General features: G+C 39.6%; 1 protein-coding gene across 2 annotated transcripts in view; it reads right to left on the minus strand.

Moving 5' to 3' along the window:
- PDE4D (phosphodiesterase 4D) overlaps positions 1-21,255 on the minus strand; it is a gene marked incomplete at its 5' end in the record, with an annotated part of 509,165 nt that overhangs the window by 394,911 nt on the left and 92,999 nt on the right. The window contains one exon of one of the 2 annotated variants that reach the window (XM_080636841.1): positions 10,436-10,809. The exons of the other annotated variant lie outside the window; for it this stretch is intronic. Coding sequence (XP_080492967.1) covers positions 10,436-10,809 — 374 coding nt within the window. Of the gene's footprint in view, positions 1-10,435; positions 10,810-21,255 lie in introns of those variants that run through there. 2 annotated transcript variants of the gene reach the window in all.

Below are 21,255 nucleotides of genomic sequence, written 5' to 3' on the forward strand. Positions count from 1 at the left end.
ACCGGTTAAGCATCATTATTACCTAGAATAACAGATACGAAGGCAGAATTGCACACTTGCAAACTATTCAAGATCATTCAGCTGTGTTTTGTTTGTTTTAAAGTCTGCTCAAATGGTGTATTTTTATATGTGTATCTGGTAAGAACTTTTAAATGGGAACAGTTATCTGCCCTTAAACATCTTTTTTCCTGCTAAGGAATACATATTCATATACATATTTGATAGTCTTACTGGATTTTCACATACAGGGTAAGAGTTGATATATCAGTGGTGGATATAATAATAAGAATAAGGTGGACATATCCCCCCTTATTGTTAGGAGACTATGACAGTGGGGATCAAACACTGAGGAATTTAGCTCCATTCTACTGAACCCTTTGTACTTAAGAAATCAACATAAGACACAGGATGCCATGGGATCTTTGAGCTTTTTTCTGCTGAAAATGGAACTGCAGAAAGGTGGTCTACCCTTATCAATGCTGTGCACTTTTAGCTTATTTTGATAAATGAGAGAATCCAGGGGTTTTGACACAAGCATTTGCCAAGTTGTGTGATATTTCTAACTCTCAGGAACACAAGAAAGTTCATCTTGAGATACTGTGGGTGGGTTTTTCCATCTAAAATAATAATAATGTTTTTTGGGCTGGTTTTGTTGTTGTTGTTGTTGTTGTTAGTATTTTTGTTTTTAATACTGCATGTTAGAGTAAAACTGGAGCATCAAAAATTAGAAATTCAGATTTGAGATCTACCAAGAATGGGGGTAAATTCATATTAGAATTTTATATCCTACATATAAAGTATGTGCTCAGTCCATCATATCACGTTGCTAATGACTGTAATCACTGCTGTCACAAAGTAGCACGTTGTAAAAACATGCACCTTCTTATCTCACACAGTTGAAAAATGTTAGGACCATTTGAATTGTATATTGCATACCTCTGTGTTGTTTCTTTTGGTGAGAAGGGCAGACAAGTAATGAAGTTGAATTTGAGCAATGTAAAGGCTCGTATTAAGCCAACGATCTTTTTAGTAGTAACAAAAGTTTTTCTCCTAATAATAAGCTTTTAAAGACAACGATGCTCTGGGATCTCTCAGCCTTATCACCTTCCTGTTGCGAACTCTAAGAAGACAAAGTGAAGTTCAGACTTCAGTGAAGTTCAGACTTCAATTAGATAATTACGTACTGCTCCTGGAAGGGGAGGCAGAGGTTGAATCAGAAACATTTCTCTTTCACTTTTTGGTAAACAGTAATGGTGCATAAACTTAAACAAAAGGTGCATGTAGCTAAAACAAGAATCAGTCATTAAGTTCTGTGAACTGAAACTAACTGAAATTTACTTACATGTATCTCCTCAGCTAATTTCCTACTTATGCACCAGTGAAAAATATTATATGGTTGGAAGGGCAGAAAGTGTACCTGTGAGTATCAGTCTGCTCATTTCTCTACATTTCTGAACAGCTTTAATTTCCTTGTTTTGTTAGTTAGCAGTTTTGTTACTGCCAGCTCAAACTATTTTTTTTTTCCCTGACCTGTGTTCCGAATTAGATTTTAATATTCTTTGCCCTACTAAATGCAGACATACTTCAATAAAAGAGGAGTTCTTTTATGTAGAGGCAGAATCAAATACGACAATTCAGTTATTAATTTTTCAACCACACTTGTAGCTATTAAAAGTTAAATAGATCAGAAAAGATTGAATATACATTCTGGACAAATGTATAGAAAAGGTTTACAATAGAAACTTTGCTGATATAGTTTTGCTCTGCATGTGATCCAAGTAGAGGTTTAGTCAGTTGTTTCCAGTCATGTGGATTTTGCTGTGCTCCTGCATTATTTAATAAGACATAAGAATTTCACAATGAATAATTTAATTATTTGCTGCATACTTTATCCCAAGAAAAGAGGTACTTTAAGTTACTTCCTTACCTTGTCTTCTTTGAGTATGCCTCTGTCACTGAAAAGAAAATAATCTACCTTATATTTTATATTACACTAGCACTTTTATTACTACAACACCAGTGTTTGCCTGTTATTTTAATGGGACTATCAAGTAAAAAGTTTTTTTTCTAGCTTTTATAGAATACTAAATGTTGCATCAAAAATTTTGACAGGGCTTCCCTATACCCTATACTGCAGGTTACATTATAAAAATGGTTTGGTTATAGTATTTCTCTTGCTTCATGAGCTCAAGGAAGTACTTGATCTCTATTTATTAACACAGGATTTGCAGGAATCTATTACTAGGGGAAATTGCAGAACTGCGAGATAAAAATTATATAGCAGTTCTGTTTAAAAAGCATGTGGGGTTACTGAGCATTAGAAGCCTATTATGTTACAACATTGCCATGCTCTTGGAAAGATGACAATCATCAAACTAGGATAAATAAACAGAAGCATACCTTTCAGAACACTTAAATATGCTTCTGCACTCCCCACTCTTGGGATTTCCTTAGCTGAAGGTTTGACCAGTTTTGGACTTCCTATATAATGAAATGTACAGATAAAAACTGGAAAGAGTGTAGAAGAAAGGAGAAACTAGATTAGAACTCTAAAAAGGAACTAAAAAAGAAAGAAAATAAAAAGTATGACACAGATGTAGCTGATTCTGCTAAGAGATCTCTCCCACCTTTATAATTCTAAGACAATAAATAGAAAACAAGATATCTTTAGTTTTAAAATGTGCATGTTAAAGGTCCACTATGCCTTCCACAGAAAGCAACTTGCAGGTTTTGAAATATCATAAAACTCTTCCAGAAGAAAAATACACTGTAAGTATGAGATCCTCCTTAATCTTAGGAACTCTGCTTGTCTTCAAAAGATCAATACGGGAAACTAGCTTATTTGTATTTTCATGATGACACATGAAGTTTCTGGCAGTATGAGGTGGGAGGAAAACTACTTTGCTCAGAACAATCTCCTGCCGTACACCTAAGCTACTCTGTTGGCTACCCTATTCAAATATACATTTTCCAGGTGACCATGTTTTCTGTTACTGGTTTATAATCAGTATGCATGAGTGTGAATTTGTTTAGTTCCTAAAGAAAGTTAACGAATCACTGTAGGGATAGACTGATGGAAGCTAGTCAAAAAAGTCGAAAGTCAAAAGATGGTGAGACTTGCCAGACAATTTTAGTGAAGCCTCAATGGTAAGCTTTGTTTGCTCAAATCAATTTCTATATTTCTTATCCAACATCTTTCTTTCTTAGTGTCTTCATATTGTTATTATTTGTTAAAATTATCAGTTTCTTTTGTATTTTTCTAAGTCACACCAATGGCAAAGAGAAATTCAGGTGACCACTTCAGTAATTAATTTTTTTATGGTATCCAGTATCTACTCCTTGTTAATTGATAAAAATAAGATGGATGTCTAGTGAAATTCTGTAATATTAAATATCACAGAAGCATTCTTCTGTCCATTTATGAGAAACAGTGTAAACAATGTAGATATATCAAAACAACTATCTTAAGTGTGAACAGGTTTTATTCTCACAGCCAAGCACATTATGCCTAAAAATCCCTAGAATATTCATGCATAGAGAAACATTAGTTGGTGATAATCTAAGATTATAAGTGGATAGAGGGAAATGAAATTAACATTGGTTCCTGAAGCGTGCATATACATATAGCAGTCCTTTATATCACTATCCTATTGTTAGATGGGAAGTTACAATTGTTTCATTTAATGTTATCACAAGCATCTGAGAGAGAAAGCCCACACAAGTGAATGTGCAAAAAGGCATCTCAGTCTTAAATTTGAGGGTTTTTTACATTTGATATAAAAACGAGTACAGTTCAGTAGAATATTTATCCTTCTTCCATTTACTGCCATACTTTCTTACTAGTAGCACTTCTGTTCACTTCTATTCCTTCCACTGTTTCTTGAGAATCAAACTGTTGCCTTGAAAACTTGGTGCTCCTTCACTTTCAAAGTGGAGAAAAAGATAAGTAAATAAATTAGAGAAGTTGATGAGTTTAACCTAAAATTAATAGTTTAAAACTAATAATTGAAAATGATGATGAACATGTCCAAAATAGGAAGCAATTTTAATACCAACTGCTCTCAATCTCATCAATTTTTTTTTTTTGTCAGCTGCTGCAAACACGTGAACATGACCACATCTCAAAACACAGGTGTGATAACCTATGGTGATAACTGAGTTACGTGCATCCAGTGATTTCTCAGTTTCAAAAACTGACAAAACCTGAAAATTTTCATCCCTCTATTATAACACATCATAGGGGGTGGAAAATGCACTTTTTCTTGTGAACTTGCAGATCCCTTGAGCACAGCTTTTCAGCACCTTCTAGTCTCCTGAAACTTGTCTCTTTATATTGAATATAAACTTACATTGTTAATTGACCTGCCTTACTCTAAATTCAACAGCTGGGCTTACTTCCCTATGACTGAATGTGTTTTCATTCTTTTCGCATATGTGTGTTTAAGTACACATCCAAATGTTACTATTACCTATAAACATGCAGTCTAAACAAGTATCACTAAATGTAGTTTCTCTAGATTACCAGAAGAGCTTTGGATTTAATCCAGACATTGTGGTGATCCACTATATTACCAAAATGAACCTCGTTCTCAGAAAAAAGCAGCATTTTTTTTTACAAGCATAAACTCCACTAGAAATGCTCTTATGTTTTTCAAGCTGCAATATACCTCATACTAATTAAACTGGCAAAGGAAAGTTGACATTTCTCATGTCAGCATGTACCAACCTATTCTGAACCCATTCTATCAAGTTATATGGAATGGGATTTGTCCAACACCCTTTCTTCATGAAACTCTTATCATCCACTAGCAAAAAATTCAGTCTTGCAACTTGTCCATCAAGACAAACTGTTAAGCAAATGGTTCTGTCTTGCTTTTGGACCTATACATTCCCAGCTTCCCCTCACATTTACAGTTCTAACACATCAACATAATCTCACAGGTTTTCCAATGACCTGCTAGCTCCAAAGTCTTCTCTAACAGAAGGGGCACCATGTAGTTAAAATTATTTAACACAATTCAAGATAACTTTTTAAGAATTGCACTAAGGTTCTTTCAGTGTTTTACATAAAATTCCCATCTAAATTATGCCTCAGCTGTGCATCTGTCCCAGGGAGAGACATTCAGAACTTCAGCTGCATGCCACAAAGCTGACACCATGAGTCTAGGAGTTCCTCTACATATGACTTCTTAGATAGACATCTCTACTAATACGTAAATATTGTTATCTTAAAACCTATTTTAAAAATACTGAAAGAAAAACCCCATTACATGGCTCCCCATTGGGAAATTCATTAAACCGTTACGTTAACAATTTTAAGGTAGAACTTTACATGGCTATGTCTTCAACAAAAAGTATTTAAGTACTGTTTAATGTCTATTTGATTATGGTGGACTTTTTCTGATAAATTACCAGGTTTCTATACTCACTAGTTTAGGAAATTGGCAACAGTAATTTGCAGTAACAATTCATATCAAACACATTTGAATATATGAATTTTAAAAGCTAACAGTTTTACAAATTCTAACAGCATAAAAATTAATACTATTTCTATTGTTCATGTCACACAACTCTAACAATTCAAAATGTAAGCCTTTTGAAACAAACATGAAAATGATGTCCTTACAGTCACTTATTTAAAACATTTGACAAGATGTGTTTATAATTTATCTTTATGGACAATTCATAAAGAACATTAATCCAACAGTGTTTACTAAGTTGTAAAAATTATTTGTATCTTTGAGGGAGAGCTAGCATATGCCAATTATTGTAACATCTTGGAAGCCAGTACCACTTAGTAGTAAACAAAGCAATAAAACACTCCCAGACAAGTAAACAACAAAATTCTCAATTAGAGACTGCTACTAAATTCTGAGAGCATTTTCTATGGCCCTGTAAGTTGGAAAACACCCATCTTCCTTTTCCTTAGGTTGTGTGGAAGCAGCTAGGGCACAACAGATCAAGAGCAGCTTTTCAAACCAAGCAGAAGAACAGAGAAGGGTGGATTTTACTGGAGTACAAGACAGACATTTGGCAAGATTTGCGAAGGCACAACTATTTTTCCAGGTGCTCTATCTGTAGCTACAGAAACCAAGGGCTTATCTAGCTAAATATTACAGTATCTTGTAGTGTCCCAGACTTCCGAAAGTCAGGAAACTAACACAGAAAATTCTGTTCTTCTCCTAACAGAGAATAAAGCCCCTGGGCCACTGAAAAATTACACTACATTCATTCTTGGGCGTTATTTTGGTATCTTAACCATTTATTAAGTGGTATAATGACGAGATTGACACTTCAAGAAAAAAAAATTATACTTAGGAGCAATCTCCATATGTAAGCAACTCATTAGTAGATACTACCTGGTTAGACCTAGTCCCATACAAGGAATGGAAAGGGAGAGGAAGTATATTTTTTTGACAGTTACTAGTTTTAATGGCCACTTATCAAGTGCAGTTTCAAGTAGACAGCATTAGGGAACAACCACCAGGATTACTGGACTGCAAAGGGCTTGAAGTTGCCTCACCTTTGTACAGTTGCTTATGTATGACTATAGGTGAAACGTTGGTTTCATGAAGAAGCCTAGACCTGTAAGTCACTGGAGATAAAATTTAAAGTAGACCTATTGTAAAAAAAAATATCACTTGGGAAACCTGATTAAAGAAAGCCTAAGGACTAAGAGATTATGATCTACCTTAAGGACACAGCATCTTAGGAAATTAAATGACTAGCAGAATTAGGATTGATAGTATTTCTTCTTTGTTTTTTCCAATCTGAAATATCTGAACTTCTGAATTAGTGGAAAATAGAACATAGAAAGTTGATATGGCAAGATGATGTAGCTGACATATGTCTAATGGCCTTCAAAAATGCTTAGTTTTTTTAAAACAACCAAACCATGAATACAGACCATGCAATAATGATAGCTATGTGAGAAGCAAATAAAGGCACCTGAAATTTTTGAAGATAACCAGAACATCAGCTTCACTTATTACACTAAATGTTTTTGCACTATTGACTGGAAAACTATTTAAGTTGAAGTATTTGTTTCCTAGTTCCACTAGTACTATTTATTATAACATAGTAGTATATTTCATTCTGTAATGACCTACTTCTGGATTTATTTTATACAAGAAAATACTGCCAGGGAGAGATTAATTAACTTGCTCAAGACCACACAGTAATCAAGAGGCATATAGAAAAAACACAGCTAGTCCCAGCCATCTTCTTGACTCCTCTGGCTTTTCTGTAGCTCTTGCAAATACAAATTCAAAGCACCCAATTTCTCGCTTGTAAACATAGAAATAATCTTGGCTTTTAAGAAAAAGACATCAGTCAATGATTCTGATACATTGTTCTGTAAATGCTATTGTGTTTTTTGAAGAAAATATAGCGCTCTAGTAAATAAGTTGTGTATGAAGTTACTGATGATCATATGGAGCCAGAGTAAGCATTACAAAGGTTACAAACAGTACTTCATTTTCCAAACTACAAGCACATCCTGTTTTTCAGCTAACTCAATTCAGAATTTTTTCTGGTCGATTTTGCCTTTTAAATGTTCAGTTTCTTCAGTCTGGATCATAATGATGTACTAGACTGTTCTAACTCAAATTTTAACATATGTAATCCCTTCTCCTTGTTTCTTTTGAAAAATATAACTGTTACTATTTTTAAGTTTTCTACCAAACTTAAAATAGAAGAAACTTCAAAGTTTTATATTTGGCTTCTTAAGTGTTCCTTTCTGGTTTTCATTGAGTTTTTAAGAATTGGGATATCTTCAGAGCAAAACAAAACAAATTCTGGAAAAACAAATGCTACAGATACAATTTTTGCACATTTGAGCCATTCACATAATTCTATCTCCAACACATGATGTGTATTCTGTACAGTTCTAGACACAATTTTTCCTACCCTCTCATATTCAGAGTAATTTGGGGTTTTCAGAAAGACAAGCTTATCACTCTAAACCATAATAAATCCATGGAATATATTAAGAAATGTTCTTCTGATGAGCAGGTTAAATGAGGGAGAAATACTAAAAAGTCGCAATATCAACAGGAAAAAAAAAAATACTCCAAAAGGGACTGGTGTCTTTTTTGTAGGTAATGAGGTTTTTCTGCAGGTTATTGGTTTTACTAGAATCCTAAGAAGACATTTTGTTTTGTTTTCCATGGATAAAAAAGCATTTGACCCAGAATTTGAAATGAAAGACCTCAAAAGACCAGCCTTTTCTGGTATTTCTTTAACATATTTGTAAACCAATTATTTGTTACAATGCACTTTGTGTTTCCACAGTATAGCTGTTTGTTTCATTTAGAATGACTGTGAGAATTTACTTTTGCTAAGAAAGTCATGGAATGATCAATTTTATTGAGCTGCTTTACTCTGCTTTGCTTTAGCACTTCTAAAAAGAAGGCACATCTCAACCTTTTTTACAAATCTCAGAAAACAAAAATAAAATGCACTGACATCCCCCCCCCAATTTTAAAGCATGTCTTGTCAAAACAACATTATTGCACTTATAAAAAGAATGCAACATAAAAAAAAAAAAACCACAAAATACTGTTCATAGATAATTTTAAATTCCTATTTAAACTTGCAACATAAGAATTGTAATTTAAAATTTTAAAATGGTCCCAAAATCCTAACAAAAAATAGTAAGTGTACTTTCCCTTCCCACCTTGACTTGTCATCCCTTCAATAACTGATCACTTATGGCATAAGGCTGAATATACTCAAACCAGCCATTACAATGTACAAAAATTAAACTTCTTTGCATTCAGAAAACAGAAATGCATTCAGTCTTAAAGATAAAAACCCCCAGACGCCTAGAGTTTTTTTCTATAAAAGATACAGGAATGTATTGAAAAGAGCATTAAATTGAACATTTGTTCATTTTTGAAGCATATGATTTGTTCTTTCAAATCTTACATAGTGGAAAATTTAACATCATTAACTTCGGACAAGCATGAGTTCACACAAGTGGTACAAAGGTGTAGCAACAGAATGGCTGTTTGAAAACCAAAGATATTAAAAGCCAGATTTAAAAGATTACAGATCTGAAAGTGTAGTTCTAATTTAGAATTGCTGGACATCTCTTTATTTCTCAGTTATATACAAACTGGAAATGAAGCCAACATCAGGCAGAAATAGAGCAAACACTGCCGTAGAGTATTCAAGTATGTCTTGCTCAGATTTATGGCCAAGGCTCCATAATAAGGAATACAGTGTGTACCACAGAAACACACAAAGCAATCTTCCTTCAGAAAGGAATCTATTATTTATTCATCGAGCATATCATGCTATAAAAATCTGATTATCCTGCAAATCAAAAATCTACAGAGTAACTGAGTATTCAGTATTGTCCTTCTGCTCAATATTCTCTCCATAAATCCTTTATTCACAATGTCCACTTAATATTCAGACACGAGTGTGTGGCTTTCCACTAAAAGGAAGTGGTTCCAGCTACTAAAAATGAAGACTGAATAATAAATTGATCAATCAAATACAATATATCCTGCTGATCTTGACAGAGAATTTTATTTTACAACAGATGCCTGTGATAGCCATCAAGGGCAAAAAAGGAATTAGTGAGCTACACACTGCAAAATAAATCTACAGCTCATTTAACAGGGAACAATAGACTACTTGATGACGGACTCCTCCCTCTGGCTAAGAAACCATTAGCCTATTTTCTCATCTAGGGCCATTCAAACTAGCAGGACCCTAACCCTGGATTTGCCGGACTGTCTCCCACCTCCAAGAGCTCTCATTATTTTAACTTTGTGCAAACACCACACGAATTGCGTCCTTCCCAGTCGGCACCAGTGCTGGAGGTTCCTGGGGAGCGCAGGCAGCAAGGACAGCTCCGGCGAGCAGAGGCGGCCGGGGTGCGGAGCAGGGCGGCGGCGCGAAGCAGAACCGGGCGGGAAGCGGAGCCGGGCGGGAAGCGGGTCCCGGTCCCCCCACTGCCGGCCGCCCCGCACTATCCACCCCACTCACGGCTCCGTGCTGGCACAGACGTGGTCCCGCTCCCACCCACGTGTTTTGCGATCGCTTTTCCACCTACAGACTGGCATGTATGGGACGACGTGCCGCCGCTCGAGCCTCAGTCACGCCTGCTCCCGGCGAGCACTGTCGGGGGCCGCGGGGAGGCGAGCTGCCTCTCTCCCCGCACCCTCCCACCCCGCGCTCCCCAGCACGGCAGCCCAGCCCAGCCCCACCTCCCCTCCGGAGCCTCTGCAGCCGCACGGAGTCCTTCCCTTTCTTCTCCTGCCCGCCGCGGGGAGCGGAGTCGGTGCGACGGGGGAGTCCTGCTGTGCCCTCACCTCAGCGACCCCACCGACTCCCCTCCCCGCGGCCAGGAGCAATCATGGCGGGAGGGAGAGCGGCACCCCGCACGCATACGGCCGGAGCGGTGGGCCAAGCCGTCTCCTACCGTCTGAGGCCCTGGAAAGAGGAGGGCCAGGACATCCGCGATTTCTTCAAGCCGGGCCGGTGGCTGGTCTCTACGGCATAAGAGGCGCGGTCCATGGCTCGGCAATAGAGGTACCGCTCCGTGTCGGAGTAGCCGCGGTGCCTGACGCGAGCGCTGGCCAGGCAGCGGCCACGCGAGGCGGGCGGCGGCGGCGGGCCGGGGGTCTGCTGGTGCTGGAGAAACTGGTGCTGCCGCAGCTGCGAAGGGTAGTGCTGCTCATGCCGCCACAGATGCTTGGGAGCTTTCAGACCCCCGTCGCCGTCGCTACTGCCGCCGCCGTCGCTGCTGCCGGGCTGAACGGACAAGCCGCTGCCGCTGCTCTGTTCTGCCTCCATAGTGCCGCTGGGCCGGGCCGGGCCGGGCCGGGCGGCAGCCTCTGCCTTTCTCTGAGCAGCGGCGGGGAAACTGTGCTGAAAAGTTGGACAGCTCCTTCCGCACCGCCCCTCGGCCGGCTGTGGAAGCTGCTGCGGCCGGCGCGCCGCCGGGTCCTTGAGGCCACTCGGGAGGGGAGGCGGGGACAGGGGCGGGGGCCGGGGAGAGGGGCCGGCACCCGCTCGAAGCTATTTAAAGCTGGGCTGGAGCCATCGCGGGGGAGCGCGGAGCGTGCTGTGGGCTGCTGTTGGTGAGCAAGGACTGCAGGGATGTGCGGGAAAGGGGGAGGGCACGGACCAAGGAGGACCGGGATGAGAAGTGAGAGCCGAAAGGATCTCCCTGCCGCGGCTCTGGCCCGCCGAGGGGCTCTGCCCTCTCCACTGTCCCTGCCGCGGCCTCAGCACTCCGAGGGGCTTTGCCCTCTCCCCTCTCCCTGCCGCGGCTCCGGTCCGCTTGCTCCCCGGGCGCGCCGCTGTCGTTCTGGATCCGTTGGAGCCTCCGGCACGGGCGCGGCGTGTGGCCACTGGCCGGATGTGACTCCCTTCCAGGGCACTCGCCGTGCAAAACCACGGCAGGTGGCAAAGTTTCACACGCCCCAGTTCACCTAGAACTTCGCGGTCGGCTAAAAATGAGTTCTTAGTCCCTAAACTCCTCCTTCCGCCACCCCTCATTCCCTACATCATACTTTCAGTCTTTGCTACATCAGGTTAGAAATCGTCTGTTTCCCAACTTGAAACCTTCCTCTGGTCTGTCATCTTCACCGATGAGTAAGCTCCCTCCCCCCAGGGAGTAAGACTGGCTGTAAATCAAAGTGAGGAAGGTTTAATTATAGTGATGCTGAGCCTACTGCTACAGGGAAGCCTTTATACTATAAATCACTGGTTTCGGGAGTTTGTAACTGTCACAGAAAAAAAAAAAAAATCATTTTAAGTTGGAATGTACAGAACGGGAACTTCACCTTAAAAAGATTTTTTTTTAAAATCGGTTTCACATTTCAGTTTCTTCTGTGCTCATGTGCAATCAGTAATCCAGAACAGAAGCAAATTGCATTTTGTTTTTCCTTTAAGTTGCCTTTTTGTTTGTTTGGTTTTGCCTTTTTTCTTTTTTTTTTTTTTTTTGCCCCGTTTGGTTTTTTGTTTTGTTTTGTTTGTTTTTGTTGGTTTTGGTTCTTTTTTTTGGTGGGTTTTCTTTTTTGTTGTTGTTGTTTTGGTTTTACTGGTGTGTAGAATATGTATTTGTCCTATGTGGCAATAATCTATTATCTAATGCTTCTTATTCATGACAAACTTATAACTGCTACCTCCTGACAAAATACGAAAAGAAGGCACATAGGTGTTCATTTGAAAACTTCTACTAAGTATTTGTCTAGTCCTTCTGTTTGCCAGGGTATCAGTACTAAGTACGAATGCATTGCAAAAATGTCTCTCCTACAGTACTTTCAAAAAACATGCACTTTCTTCCAATCAGTGTTCACCTACTCATTAGACTGTTCTGATTAGCTTCACGCACAACTTCTACTTCCTCAATCACAAAATTGGTCTTGCCATCCTTCTTTCCTTTCCATCACAGATCTGCAATCATTTTAAAATCCATAAATTGGTTTCTGAACGTCTTAGTTTCTTATTGATGAAAATCAAAAATGAAAATGTACACCTATATCAGTTCTTTAACATAGTGATGCGTTTTTTTCCATTCATCATCCTGATAGTCAGCTTTCCTTCCCAGACATACAGCTCTCCTAAAATCAAGATTCACCCTCTAATAATATACATCCAAAGTCTCTGTTTTTCCAAGTTAACAGCACTTTCCTAGATAATTTTGGTAATCACCCTTCATCACTTCATTTCTTTTTTTTTCCTGTCCTAATAAGTTTATTTTTCACCAATCAATTTCAGACAAGACACTGAGTTGTGATGCATAATGTAAATACTGGGAAAGAGCTGAAATAGTACTTCTGTTGAAGGAAACTTAAGCTTGAACTGGTATGTTTATCAAGTTCTGATTCTCCTGCTATTTATGAAGACATACAAGACTTTTTTCCAAACCAGATATCTTAGATGCTACCACTTGCCCAGCTGTAGCAGACTGTGACGGTTTTGGCAGCATGTGTGGGACACAGGAGAAAGACCGAAGTGAGACAAGAGAAGAAAGTAATATCCAAAATGAAATACATAATGGGACAGATTCAGTGTGGGATATAGGCATATGGAATGCACCTGCAGTACTGCACTCAGCCATTGGGCCCCCAAAACAAGAGGAACGTGGACATATTGGAATGAGTCCAGAATGAGAGCCATGAAGATCAGAGAGCTGGGGCACTTCTCCTATGAAGACAGGCTGATTCTGTGCAACCTGAAGAAGAGAAGGCTCTGGGGAGATCTTAAAGCAGCTTCCAGTGCCTAAAGGGGAGGCCTACAAGGGACTTTTTAAAAGAGCATGTAGCAATAGGACGAGGAGTGACTTTAAACTCAAAGAGGATAGACTTAGATTAGATATTAGGAAGAAGTTTCTTACTGTGAGGTTGGTGAGGCGCTGGCACAGGTTTGCCCAGAGAAGCTGTGGCTGCCCCATCCGAGGCAGCGATCAAGGCCAGGTTGGACAGGACTTTGAGCAACCTGGTCTAGTGGAAGGTGTCCCTGCCATGGCAGGAATAAGATGATCTTTAAGGGCCCTTTCAACCCAAACCATTCTATGGTTCTATGAAATTTGGTGTCATTTGCAACTACCCTCCAAGTACCTGCAGGCTGCCTTTGAATCACCTTTCACCTCCACAGCAGATCAAGTAAGCTCAGCCCCGAGTGCTCATCGCTGATCCTGTGCTCTAGGCCCAGGACACCCTGGTAGCCCCTTCCCAGGCTCCCAGCATTCCCCTCGATCCAGTAGCTGTGGTCACTTTGACACAAGGTTTGTTTTCTTTATAATAAAGAGTACTTGGCTGCTGCCCGCCCTGCAGTCCCTTGAAGCCCCCAGGCCCTTTCCAGCAGGGTTGTGACCCTGTCAGTCACTCCTGACCTGTGCCACTGCTTCAGGTTATCCTTGTCTGGACTTCAACATGAGCTTGAGTAGTGATGTGCTCATTACCAGATGCCAGCTAGATGCTAAGCCACGATTCTCTACACTTTTGATCCCACCTCACAGTCTGTTCATCCAGTCCAGACTTCCAGAGTTTCCAAATAAGAATGTTTTGGGGGGTTGTTTCAAAAGGCTTACTAAACTGAAGGTATGTTGCAACCACTGTTCCCTTTTCTGCACAGTCTTTTAATCATAGAAGACAGTCAGGTCAATCAAACATTAGGTTCTTTTGGTAAATCCTTCAGGAACAGACTGCTCCAGCATGGGCACCCTGTGGGGTCACAAGTCCTGCAGCAAACGTGTGCTGGCATCTGGAAACAGATTCAGAGATGGGCTTGGAACTTTCCATCAACTGTGATCAGACTGATCAGTCTGTAATACTTTTATCCTCCCTATGGCCTTTCTTAAGGATGAGTGTAACATTAACCTTTTCCCAGCTGTCAGAGACTTCCCTTAACCATCATGACTTTTCAGAAATGAAAAACAAGAGCCTCACAGTCACACTGGTACTGCCCTTTGCATATTAGATAAACTTTCAGTATGCTATCTTGTCTGAATTCAGGCCAGTAGTGTAAACTTCATTAGCCTATACACTGATGTAACCTAAGGTAGATTTGCTTGATTTTTGAAATGTATTTTGTTTGTATCCTCTTTAGGATAGGAATTTTTATTGCCTAACATAAAAGATCTTTGAATTTCTGGTACAATACAAACAACAAAAATAAAACTACACATACATCCTATGGCTCCAAACCCTTTCTTTTACATGAACTATCCTACCAAAATCTAGATGCAAACAGAAGTTATTTTAGATTTGTATTGGAGTGAGACTACTCATGACTATATAGAAGTCAAATGCACTGTTGGCTTTTTTTTCCATTTTTTGAAGGTTAAAAGAGAATTAAATATTTTGAGCAAGTACTGCTTGGTTACTGCAGTGGCTTTTGGAGGACAGAGAATAAATTCTAGCAGAGGAAAGATGGCAAAACCAGACAGACACTTGTCTGGTTTTGGAGCCTTAGCCCTATGCTGGAAACGGCTCACAGTTTGACACCTGCTATCTCTGGAGAACATGGGCATAAATTGTTGGTTTTTTTTTTTTTAAATTTTACTGGAATGTCAGTTCAGAATGAAACTAATAATACATGAACATGTTTGCACCTGCTTATAAGCTCTTTGTGGCAAAATCTTTAGGTTTTCGGTTTAGTTTGCGGTTTTGGTTGGATGTTTTTTTAAAGCTAACATATAGGAAGCATTACGAGAAGTAAAATAATAATAAAAAAAGATGTTAATCTTTTTTTGCTAACATTTCTGGGTTTGAAGGTCAGTGTAAATTAAATTTTTTGCAGTTACAGAGAGAAAGGGTGAAAGAATAGTGTCCAAAATATACTGTCCTTTGCAAAACCTCTCAAATACCAGCCTACACAAAAAGACGCTTACAACCACATGTTTTGCTCTCTAATCAGTTGTTAAGAAACACAATTTCTGCATAACTATATTTGGGAGATTCATGTTTGCTCCCAGAGGCTGAAAGGAGCACACTATGGAGAAAGAAGGTTAGATCTGGTTAAAATGTGCCTAAGCTTAGCTCAGGAACTCCGGAGGAACAATTTTTTCTTTTTAGAATTCTTAGCTGCTTCTCTGCTTGGAACCTTCAAAAACTTCTCTGAGCCTCCACCTACAATAACAGGGTTCCTATAGAGTAATGAGATTAATTATTCCGGATGCAGTACATCCATATTAACTGACCTAGACCATTTTTCTCTCCTCACAAACTGCAGATCGTCTCTTCCTTGCTTTTGCTGGTTAAATGGTTCTTCTGACCACACTGTATTTTGTGAAATGATACACCCTAAAAAATTTCATACCAAGTTACAGACCAGTCAAGCCTATAGTTAAGCAGGCCACAGAGATCATAACCACCAAAGAAAAGGTAAGACTTGGATCTCAAAGCCAGATCAGTCTCTGTGACCATGCCCCTATGAAGTAGAGGTGATGGTGGGTTGACCCTGGCTGGCTGGCAGGTACCCACCAAAGCTGCTCTACCACTCCTTCTCAACTGGAGAGGAAGAGAAAATACAATGGAAGGCTTGTGGGTTGAGATAAGGATGGGGAGAGATCACTCACCAACTGCCACTTGCAAAATGGACTTGCCTTGGGTGAAATTAATTTAATGTATTACCAATGAAGTCAGAGTAGAATCATAGAATCATAGAATAGTTAGGGTTGGAAAGGACCTTAAGATCATCTAGTTCCAACCCCCCTGCCATGGGCAGGGACACCTCACACTAAACCATGCCACCCAAGGACTCATCCAACCTGGCCTTGAACACCGCCAAGGATGGAGCATTCACAGCCTCCCTGGGCAACCCATTCCAGTGCCTCACCACCCTCTCAGTAAAGAATTTCTTCCTTCTATCCAACCTAAACTTCCTTGTTTAAGTTTGAACCCGTTACCCCTTCTCCTGTCACTACAGTCCCTGATGAATAGTCCATCCCCAGCATCCTTGTAGGCCCCCTCCAGATACTAGAAGACTGCTATGAGGTCTCCACGCAGCCTTCTCTTCTCCAGGCTGAAAAGCCCCAACTTTCTCAGCCTATCTTCATATGGGAGGTGCTCCAGTCCCCTGATCATCCTCGTGGCCCTCCTCTGGACTTCTTCCAACAGTTCCATGTCCTTTTGATGTTGAGGACACCAGAACTGCACACAATACTCCAAGTGAGGTCTCACAAGAGCAGAGTAGAGGGGCAGGATCACCTCCTTCGACCTGCTGGTCACGCTCCTTTTCATGCAGCCCAGGATACGGTTGGCTTTCTGGGCTGCGAGCTCACACTGCCGCCTCATGTTCATTTTCTCATCAACCAACACCCCCAAGTCCTTCTCCTTGGGCTGCTCTGAATCTCTTCTCTGCCCAACCTGTAGCTGTGCCTGGGATTGCTCCAACCCAGGTGTAGGACCTTGCACTTGGCATGGTTAAACTTCATAAGGTTGGCATCAGCCCACCTCACAAGCGTGTCAAGGTCCCTCTGGATGGCATCCCTTCCCTCTGGTGTATCAACCGAACCACACAGCTTGGTGTAATCTGCAAACTTGCTGAGGGTGCGCTTAATCCCACTGTCCATGTCACCAAAAAAGATGTTGAACAAGACCGGTCCCAACACCAATCCCTGAGGGACACCACTCATCACTGGTCTCCAGCCGGACATTGAGCCATTGACCACAACATTGAGTAGGGTAAAAAGAAATAAAAGCTAAATATTTGAATACCTTCCCTACAACCCTCCCTTCTTTCTGGGCTCAAATTTGGTTCTGAATTCTCTACCTCCTCTCCTCAGTTGCTCAGGGGAATGGGGCACGTTGGTTGTTCATCACATGTTTCTGCTGCTTCTTCCTCCTCAGGGGAGGACTCCACACTCTTCCCCTGCTCCAGCATAGAGTCCCTCCCACAGCAGACAGTTCTCCATGAACTTCTCCAACATGAGTCTCTCTCACAGACTGCAGTTCTTCAAACTCTGCTCCAGTGTGGGTCCCTTCCCTGGGGTCACAATTCCTGCAGCAAACCTGCTCCAGTGTGGGCTCCTCTCTCCACAGGGCCACAGCTCCTGCCAGAAGCCTGCTCCAGCACAGGTTTCCCACAGAGTCACAGCCTTTTTTGGGCATCCACCTGCTCCGACATGAGGTTCTCCGTAGGCTGCAGGTTGAGATCTGCTCCTCCATGGACCTCCTTGGGCTGCAGGGGCACAGCTGCCTCACCATCGGCTGCACCATGGGTTGCAGGAAAATCCCAGCTCTGGCACTGGAGCACCTCCTCCCCTGCTTCTTCACTGGCCTTGGTGGCTGCACAGCTGTTTCTCACACATACTGTCATTCCTCTCTCTGGTGCAGTTGCTCCTGCACAGAAACTTTTTCCACTTCTTAACTATGTTATCCCAGAGGTGCTACCGTCATCACTGATGGGTTCAGCCTCTGGCCATGGTGGGTCCATCCTGGTGCCATCTGATATTGCTTCTTGCAGCTTCTCACAGAAACTACCCTTGTAGCCTCCCAACTACCAAAACCTTGCCACGGAAACCCCATGCACAGGCTTACCCATGTTTCATTTTAAAATGTATTATAATAAGAAACAGTAATACATGTATATTGCATATAGCTATATGTTAATTTTTGCATTGCTGTGTTCCATACCTGCACCAATTTTTTATTAGTAATAACAATATTATATTATTAAGAATAATGGTGTTTTGCATTTACATCGTGGTTTGTGTGCATTTCATCCAAAAAATACAAGCAGGATGTTACTACCTATATTTTATGCAAGTGGAAACTGAAGCATGGGGCACAAAGTATGGCACGGTATTAAGGCAGACGTTCAATTACAGTTAAATATCTGACTCTTCACTTACAGTTAAATATCTGACTTTTGTTTCAGTCACCTTAAAATCTTTAAATTTAAAAACCCACATATTTGATTAAGTGTTTATTACACCAGTGTGCTAAGATATTGACAGAACATACTGTTCCTAAAGAACATGATATTTACACTTTATTGAAAAATATGCTATAAATAGAACCTAGAAGTTTTATCTAGAAACAAAGAAACAAACAAATAGCATATGTCTTATATTATACCTTTTCATCAATATTTTCTATATGAAATCAAGTATTTTTTTTTTTTTTCTTCCTCATTTGCCTTATTTCACCACAGAATCCTCAAAAATGCCAGGTCTGCTGAAGACTCAATAGCAACAGAACATTCTATGTTCAAGAGTTGTAACTGAAATTATTTAGAAAAATATATTTCATTTTCTTGGATCTTGCCTGAGCCTTCTCACACAAGACTGGAATCTCCCTAGCGAGTTGAGGCTTGAATATGAGAACTATTGCTCCAGGCATACCCATCTATTAGCCTTGTATTAACATGTCGGAGCTCCCTGTGTACATCACACCAAAATGCACAGAGATCCATAAAATAAAATGTAACATTTTACCTTATAAAAAAATGCCATTTTAAGTAAAGTAGGTTTCTTAACCTTTCACATCTCTCTTTAAAAACACGTTCTTGTGTTTTTTAAGAAATACTTAGAGGAGAAGGAATAATATTCAAAACTAATAAATTTGTTTGCTTTTGTATCTTTCCTGACAAAGGTTTTCACAGTATTTTCAAGGCTCTGTTTAGTTGATGGCAGTAGCATTAACAGTGTACTGTTATATCTCTTAGTCCTTCAGAATGGCTCTGCAGTTCCTAACAGATACCTGTGATACTCCAGTGAAGATAATTCTGACATACAAAATGGAGCATCTTATATTGTCACTTCATCTTTTTGGACAAACAATTGACATGCAGTCATTGGAAACCACTGCATTTAATTTTTGGCCTCAGTATAAGGGAAGTATAGTGTTGAGATGCAATACAAACCATAAAAATGTAACACTGAAGGTCAATATAGTAAGGAGTTAACAAATATAATGGATTAGAAAAGAAAATGCACAGCAGTTTTATTAGGAAACTAATAATGTCCACCTACTTCATGTGAAAGAAGATCCTTCTATAATAGTTTACATACCTTGTAAACAGTGGTAGAGTAAGAGAAGGTCATTTACATTGTCTGTACATGAAATGAACCAATGCTAAAACACACACTTTAGATAGTGATAAATTTTGCTCAGTAGTATTCACCACTGACTACAGTGCTGATAGTAATCGTGTTATACTTCAGCACAATAGCACTTAAGAAACTGTACTGTATTTTACATATAACCATGAAGTTTCACTCACTTATTTTAAGTCCACTAAGACTGAATTTCTGATACAGTGGACAGTCACTAGCTCTTCATATAATTTTTTTTATCACATCTGACTCATGAAGCAGAAACATATTCCTGTTGCTAGCAATGGAAAAGTAATTCAGCAGATCATCATTCTATAAATCAATTGAAAATATGATTAAAAAGGAAAAAAATTGAGTGCTTTAAAAAGTAGAGGTCTGATTAAACATAGAATAATATATGGTTAGATGTAGAACTACAAAGTGTAGAAAAAGAAAATATAACAAGACCATACCCATATAAGTCTCACATAATCTACTTGTAGAATGTATTCTCATTAATCATTAACTTCTTTACCACTGCAAACAAAGGGACAGTTACGATAAGAGCACTGTATCTGTTTCAATATATATTCTGGAATCCTATTGCAGAGACAAGTTAACAATTAGTAGCCTTTTTTTTTTTTTCTCTAAATGCCTTTTTTAAATTATGTAATTTGTCCATAAATTAATTCTACTAAAATTACTATTAACATGGTAAATGGGAGATTAATCTAGAGCTGTATAATTGTACAGGTTTGATGCTTATTGCCTATTAGGAAGGCTGCTTTTCTAGTTTGCAGAGAGATATTCCTGTAGATAGCTCCATGGGGACCTATTTTTGATACATTTTTTTAATGAGGAATAACACTTCCAAGTTCGGGGGGGAAGGGAACGACAAACAAAAAAAAAAAAACAACCCACCAAACAAAAAAATAAAATAAAATAAAATAAAAAAAAAAAAAAAATAAAACCCCCAACAGTCCAACAAAAAAAAAACAAACACCAACAAAACCCAAAACAAACCAAAACAAAAAAATCCACACAAAACCCCCAAACAAAAAAACCTCTGTAAACTTACTAGCTATCTAATTTACTGCCTTCTATATATAAGCATAATCAAAATACTTGTTACCTGACAGATGATATTTTTGAGTGTTCTTTAACTTTCCTTGTGTCCAGTCATGACTGATTCAAAGATGTACTTTTCTTAGAATAGGTGTGGTATAAATACCAAATTAATTTATAATATAAAGTGAAATAGCAATCATATTCGTTTAAGTATTTACTATAATACAGACTACTACATGGCTTTCAAAATCTGAATACAAACACAAAACTAACAGTTCCTTTTGCGCAGTTTCTGCTTCTCACAGGGAGTATTTATGCTAGAAGGATGTTTCTTTGAATCAAAATTCCGATTGCAAGAGCACAGTCTCTCTGTATAAATTGTGTTCTTGTTCTGTGTATTAAAGCACTGAGTTCAGTCCTGTGGTACATTCATCACAACTCTGCCAAAAAGAAGAGAAATACTGTGACACACGAAAACCAGCCCTCTCCTTTTACCCGTGTAATTTAAAATCTGTCAAGTGTGTAAGAACCATGTGTTTGGTGCTGCAGGTACATGGAAAGACACAGCTACGGCCTGGACTTTGACACTTCTAGAGCTGATGCAGAGCTGTATTTATGAAAAGCTGAGCTGATTGAGATGAAAGGCATTTTACCTCCATTAAGATCACAATTTCATGTAT

Source organism: Psittacula echo, assembly GCF_963264785.1.
Source record: "Psittacula echo genome assembly, chromosome: Z".
Lineage (NCBI taxonomy): Eukaryota > Metazoa > Chordata > Aves > Psittaciformes > Psittacidae > Psittacula > Psittacula echo.